Source organism: Colobus angolensis, unplaced genomic scaffold (assembly GCF_000951035.1).
Source record: "Colobus angolensis palliatus isolate OR3802 unplaced genomic scaffold, Cang.pa_1.0 Scaffold189, whole genome shotgun sequence".
NCBI classification, from domain to species: Eukaryota; Metazoa; Chordata; class Mammalia; order Primates; family Cercopithecidae; genus Colobus; species Colobus angolensis.
The window spans coordinates 1,467,012-1,474,080 of NW_012115032.1; the positions used below are offsets into that span (position 1 = coordinate 1,467,012).

Below are 7,069 nucleotides of genomic sequence, written 5' to 3' on the forward strand. Positions count from 1 at the left end.
AGCTGGAGAAAGCTGCAGGAGCAAAACAAGCAGCAGTGGCTTCAAAGAGAGCTGAAAGATTCCAGCTTCAGTTCAGGGATATTTGGGAAATTCTCAGAGAGGAGAGAGGCTTAGGCATCTATTTTTCTTTATTTGCCATTGTTTTCAAACAGCTTAAAGTTGGCCTACTCTGACCATTCTTTATGCGGATACATACCACCTAAACCCACATCCAAAAGGTGTGTGTTCACATGAGCTTGGTGCAGGAAATACATATGTCGCACTCACTGTAAATATCTGTTGAAGGAAAGAAAGAAGGAAAAAGGGAGGGAAAATTGATTGGAGGGCTGAAACATCCATGTAAATTTCCAACTAAGTGGGATTCTGAAGAGCGGGACTGGCATTGTGAGTAAGTAGCAGCCAAAATGACACCATTTGAGGAGGAAATAGTTCTGTTTTCATATTTTATCACTGATATTTGTCTGTCTGTCTGAAATTTATACTGTTACATATTCATTCCTGTGTATCATGAATCTTTCCAGGCTTCAAGAGTTTCTTCTGAAAATGTAAATAATTCTTGTGAGAAAATGTACCTTAACCACATGTTTGACTTACATCTGGGTAGGTACACTCTAGATTTCAGGAAGAAAACTGATTTTAGTCCACTCGAAAGAGGAGCATTTTTTTACAATTCTGGATAGGGCTAACACTGCCAAAGAGAATCTGGATTCACCTAGTATTACTACATAAAATGACATGTAACTTGATTTCAAATAATACTCTTGATTTATTTCATAGAAGTATTTTTGTCCTAATGCAAAGCAAAACCCATATAAGTAAAGATACATGGCTGCTTGGACGGGGACCGATGCCATCTGAGACGCACGCGATGCTTGACGATGCTGGCGAGGGTGGCAGCTCTGCGCAAAACCTGCCTCTTCTCCGGCCGGGGCGGCGGGAGGGGGCTGTGGACTGGCCGCCCGCAGTCAGATATGAACAATATAAAGCCATTGGAAGGGGTAAAAATTCTGGATCTAACAAGAATCCTGGCGGGACCTTTTGCTACTATGAATTTAGGAGATCTTGGAGCAGAAGTTATAAAAGTGGAGAGACCAGGAGTTGGAGATGATACACGGACTTGGGGGCCACCTTTTGTTGGGACAGAAAGTACATATTATCTCAGTGTTAACCGAAATAAAAAAGTATTGCTGTTAATATCAAGGATCCAAAAGGGGTGAAAATCATCAAAGAGCTCACAGCTGTTTGTGATGTGTTTGTGGAAAACTATGTCCCTGGCAAACTGTCTGCAATGGGCCTGGGATATGAAGATATAGACAAGATTGCTCCTCACATCATCTATTGTTCCATCACAGGGTATGGTCAGACAGGTCCAATTTCTCAGCGAGCCGGTTATGATGCTGTTGCCTCAGCTGTTTCTGGTCTGATGCACATCACAGGGCCTGAGGATGGAAATCCAGTTCACCCAGGAGTAGCCATGACTGATCTTGCCACTGGCCTGTATGCATATGGAGCTATTATGGCTGGAATTGATACAAAAATACAAAACCGGGAAAGGACTGTTCATTGATTGTAAACTACTGTCATCCCAGGTGGCGTGTTTGTCCCACATAGCTGCAAATTATCTTATTGTTCAAAAGGAAGCAAAACGTTGGGGTACAGCTCATGGCAGTATTGTTCCTTACCAAGCTTTTAAAACCAAGGATGGCTATATTGTAGTTGGAGCAGGAAATAACCAGCAGTTTGCCACTGTGTGCAAGATCTTGGATTTGCCTGAGCTGATTGATGACTCCAAGTATAAAACTAACCACCTTCGGGTACAGAATAGAAAAGAGCTTGTTAAAATATTATCTGAACGGTTTGAAGAAGAACTGATCAGCAAGTGGTTACATCTTTTTGAAGGCAGTGGAGTCCCGTATGGCCCAATCAACAGCATGAAGAATGTATTTGCAGAACCTCAGGTATTACACAACGACCTTATTATGGAGATGGAGCATCCGACTGTGGGGAAGATTTCCGTCCCAGGCCCAGCTGTGAGATACAGTAAGTTCAAGATGTCAGAGGCCAGGCCGCCTCCCCTGCTTGGGCAGCACACGATGCACATCCTGAAGGAGGTCCTGAGATACGATGACAGGGCCATCGGGGAGCTGCTCAGCGCTGGAGTGGTGGCCCAACATGAAACCCACTGACAAAGGAACAGAGTTCTTCCTCATAACCTCAATCCGAATACCCTGGCAAAGGCAACACTTTGCTTGGACCCTTCTCCCCAGTTCTGATACCACTAAAAAGAAGATTTAAAGAAACTCCAGATTTCCTGCATGGCGTCTCCAGAATGGCTCTGGTATTAATGAATCTAGTGCCTTTTAAATGTACCCTACGTTTTGTTCCCTACCATTTTTTTTCAGATGATGATTTAATTATGGATTTGTGGGATTTTTAAAAATAAAGATTTAAATTTTTTCCTGGAAAAAAAAAGATACATATTGGTGCAACTATATACTTGCAAGTGTGTGTGTGTGTGTGTGTGTATATATGAGAGAGAGAGTATTTGTAGTTGGGAAAAATGTTCAAAGGGATTTATTTGAGCTTGATAGTGCTGGTCAATAATTTATAGAGCTCAGATATAGAGTTTCAGCACTGTTAGATTATTTGCTCAGGAAATATACTTGAAGAATCAACACCTCCAAAGACACGATAAACTGTTAAGCCAGTCTCACTTATCAGCCTTACTCATACCATTCTATAGTTGTAGAAAAAAATTCAGATTTCCAAAATGGATGACAGGATCATACTACATTTCTACATGAGAACGTGTCTCTGAAGCGGCATCAGAAATCTGGTTGGATGTCACTGTCACTGCTACTTTCTAAAGGCAGTTTGAAAGCCTGACAAGATACAGAAATTAATGTGAAGTGGGTATAAATTCAAGCTGCAAACAATTAGCCTCCTGTGGATCAATTCTTTAGATTCCAAAAATATACCAATACTCTACTCATTATTCTGATGAAGGCCAATTGGCCAAGACTTTGAATTGCTTGGAAAACTTCCTTCAGGAATGAAATGAGAAAACTGTGAGAAATACATAATGTTGTTATTGTTTTGGTACATGTTTGCGACAGTGCTTTGGGGAATATTTGAATCAATGCCTCCTTTGAGTTTTGGTTGTTCTGTGTTCCTGTCAGTTGTTTCCTTTGTTTTATCCATTATCATATTCTTGACTGGCACAATTTGGATTCAGTTTTGGAAACAATTCAGATTGGGTTTTTGTCCAACTTTTGCCTGAATTTTTTCATTGTTTGTAATTGCTTAGGCAATTTCAGCTGTATTTAAAAAAAATAAATTTCTGATCATACTAGAGCAATAGTTTTGTAATGTAAGGAGGTAAACATCCCAGTCAATCAATTGTTCATTATGAGCTTTAGTGAGAAACAAATCTAAGTATGAATCTTAGCTCCATCACTTACCAGCTATGTAATAGTGATGTAATTTCATCTTCCTAAACCTCAGTTTTCTCATCTATAAAACAGAAGTCATGAAGTGGGATAATGTATGTAATGTTCTTAGTTATTCACACTTTCCACGTACCAGGTGATGAGCTAGAGCACCACCATCCAATAGGAGAATAATACATGCTATGTATCTAATAGTACAATTTCTGGTGGCCACATTAAAAAAGTAAAAAAAGAAGCCATGAAGTCAATTTCATAATATGTTTTTATGTAGTCTGCTGTGTCCAAATATCATTTCAACTAGTCATCACATAGAAATTATTAAAGCAATTTTATCTATTTTTGCATACTAAATCTGCAAACTCCAGTATGTGTTTTATACTTACAGCACCCCTTACTTTGAATGCTAAATTTTCAATGGATAAACGAAAAGTAATCTTGGCCATATTATAAAGTTGTGTTTAATAAAAACCATTTCATTCTGCTTCAGTTTGTAAATTTAAATAAAATGAAATTAAAAGTTTTATTTCTTAGTTGCACTAGCCATATTTCATGTGCTTGTTGTCACATGTGGCTAGGAGGTATGGTATTGGGCATCACCAGGCTAGAAAGATGGGACATGAGGAAGTAAATGTCTGGGGCTTATAGACTTTGGCTGCCCACTTGTCTCTGCTCTACCATTTTTTTTTTTTTTTTTTTTTTTTTTTTGAGATGGAGTCTCACTGTATCTCCCAGGCTGGAGTGCAGTGGTGCAATCTCGGCTCACTGCAAACTCCGCTTCCCAGGTTCACGCCATTCTCCTGCCTTCGCCTCCCTAGTTTAGCTGGGACTACAGGCACCTGCCACCACACCCGGCTAATTTTTTGTAATTTTAGTGGAGATGGGGTTTCACTGTGTTAGCCAGGATAGTCTCGATCTCCGATCTCCTGACCTCATGATCCGCCTGCCTCCGCCTCCCAAAGTGCTGGGATTACAGGCGTGAGCCACTGCACCTGGCTTCTACCATTTTTTAGTCAAGGAGCAGAGAAGACAGATCAGTAAGTGATTGATTCTTGATACTCATTTGGGAAAACAAACATTGGAAGAGATGGCAAGAAAAGTGGAATTTTATGGCAATACTTACTGCATAGGCAAGACTTTGTCCTGACAGTTCCTGATGATGGTATGCAGCCTTACAATCTAAATATGTGTCCTGGGCCACATCACAGACAGAGCTATGATCAGTGAAGTGAGTTCTGAAATAAACCCAAGTCAGAATGATATTGTGACTGAGATTTTGCACTTGAGTGGCCAAGCTCAGTTGCAGTGCGTTGTGGCTGTGAAGCCAGGGGTCTTTGCAATGCAGGGCAGATTTACAGTTCAGTGATTGCAGTGGCAGCAGTGAAATAGATTCAGCTGTTTAGAAGGAGCCTTCTATTACATTAATACCACTAACTGACGGGAGAAACAGAACTATGTTGAGGGGATAGTCCCTGCTATCTTCAATTTACATGTAGTATAGTTGGGGAAATAAGACATAATCAGAGGGAGATTTTAACAATGTATGACATAAAAGAGCACAAAAGCATTAGAAAACTGGTTAAAAAACCTAGACATCTATGAATTACTAAATTAACAGTATCAATAGTAAAGGTTTCTGGCATTCACATAGAAAGGAGATCATTATGGGCTGGATTCATCTGAAAAGGCAGGCAAACTGAATTGAGTCTTGAAGGATTTTTTTTCCTGGAATCAATTTAATAGATTGAGTAAGAGCACCAGGCCATAATAGTACAAAATTTGTTTGTTAGTATGGAGAATTCAGAAGTGAATAGTTGAAGTCAAAATTATGAATGCTTTCAAGATACTTATTTTTCTCTAGACAATGGATCATCCTCACATGTATGGAGTGTGAGTGACAGTAACAAAGAAAAGTTTTAAGGGGGTTTATTTTATAGGAATAAAACTATTAGAATGACATACTGACACAGGATTTTATAGTTTTCTGAGACATTTATTATTGAACTAAAGCTGCATTGAAAACTGTATGAGAAAGACAAGCAGGTCTAATTATCTCCATTTTGCAGAAAAAGATACTGACGATCAGGAGGTTAAGCTACTTGTTCAAGGTCATATGACTGCTAAGTGGTCACTAGGACCAGAATCCAGGTATTGTCATATTCAGCCTCAGGCTATCTCCATAATATTTCAGTATCTCTTTTAGAGGTAGAGATTCTTAAAAATGATTTAAACATTTCTGGGTGATTTGTTTACTCTTAGAATCACTGGGCACGGCCATTGAAAGGAATTATTTGATATTGACTAGGTCTGGGCAATATTGTCAATGTGCAAAGTTGGCTGTTGGTATTCTCCCTTCTTTCACACTTGTTTAACCTTCTATCCTCTCACCAAACCCAAACATCTGATGTCCTCAGACATAATGAAAATGGTTAGGGCCTGATACTCCTAGGGCAAAAATATTACCTCTTAATCATCTTGCCCACTCAAAATGTATCTAGCTTTCATTTCATTCTTTCTGGGAGTGCCTAACAGTTTGCAGTAGAGGGAGGTTAGCAGTTAATTTGTATTAATTCTGGCTAATATTTAAATCAGCTAATTTATTGCTGTCCTCCATAATAATGCTCAGACTTTTTTGATGTTATAATTCAGACTTGATCATTTCATGTCTTCAGGTCTGAGTCAGTGGAAATATTTTTATCCCTCTTCTCCTGGTTAGGATGATTTCCTTTTTGCCCTGCATAAGCCCCTTCTCATACTACTCACTGAATTCTGTCCAAAGTTAACCTAAATTCAAACTCTGTTCAAGTACCTATACACACATTTTTTTCTAACTCTTTCACTATCCTGCAGGTCAGCTCTGACCAGCTGAGATACATCTGAGTTCAAAGCCCAGGCTTTCCTCCTATTTCAGGTTGCTCAATGAAGTTTCCAAGTGGCAGCTGCTCCAGGATCTTCTCAGCCTGATTGTTTTAACTCAAAGGCAACAACCACAATTTCTCCTACCAATTTCTAGGGCCATATTCAGAGCTGCCAAATCCTCATGTGGCCTAATGAGCTACTCTTGAAGCTTTTTTCCTTCTTTTGGGCAATAACCTTGATGATAGAGACAAAAAGTCTTCCAACCCCACAAATTGCTGCCTCTAGTGTTCATGCTTCGATCCACTGCTGTCTAACTGATATAGACCACTCTTAGCCAAGTTCATCTATGTTGTTGCTGCTTGACTAATAAGGTTGGCCACCTCCTGAGATCTCTTCCATGGTTTTGCTTTAATTCCAGGTTTACCACTGAAGCTCCCCTTCTATTCTATTTTTCTTTGAGTTTTGCTTTATGGTTATAATTCAACCAATCCAGTCAAGAACAGATTGGTATCTAGAATAGCAAACTCTTTCTAATTCAGAAGTAGTTGAATCTTGTTCCAGACATGTTTTAACATTTTTTTTTCAAATTAAGTCAATAGTAAAGGGGTGAATTTACATTACACTGTATATGTTTTGCTTTTCTTGAAAAGTTGGTATTGGCCAGGCGCGGTGGCTCAAGCCTATAATCCCAGCACTTTGGGAGGCCGAGGCGGGTGGATCACAAGGTCAGGAGATCGAGACCATCCTGGCTAACACGGTGAAAC

General features: G+C 39.6%; 1 protein-coding gene across 1 annotated transcript; it reads left to right on the plus strand.

The window, feature by feature from the left end:
• The first annotated feature begins 834 nt into the window (after nt 1-834).
• Nucleotides 835-2,466, plus strand: LOC105510487 (succinate--hydroxymethylglutarate CoA-transferase-like). Its single transcript, XM_011940290.1, is given in 4 exon segments — nt 835-871; nt 873-1,179; nt 1,182-1,525; nt 1,527-2,466. Coding segments are annotated over 4 exon segments (1,335 nt in total). The 5' UTR covers nt 835-847; the 3' UTR covers nt 2,187-2,466.
• Nucleotides 2,467-7,069: the final 4,603 nt, after the last annotated feature.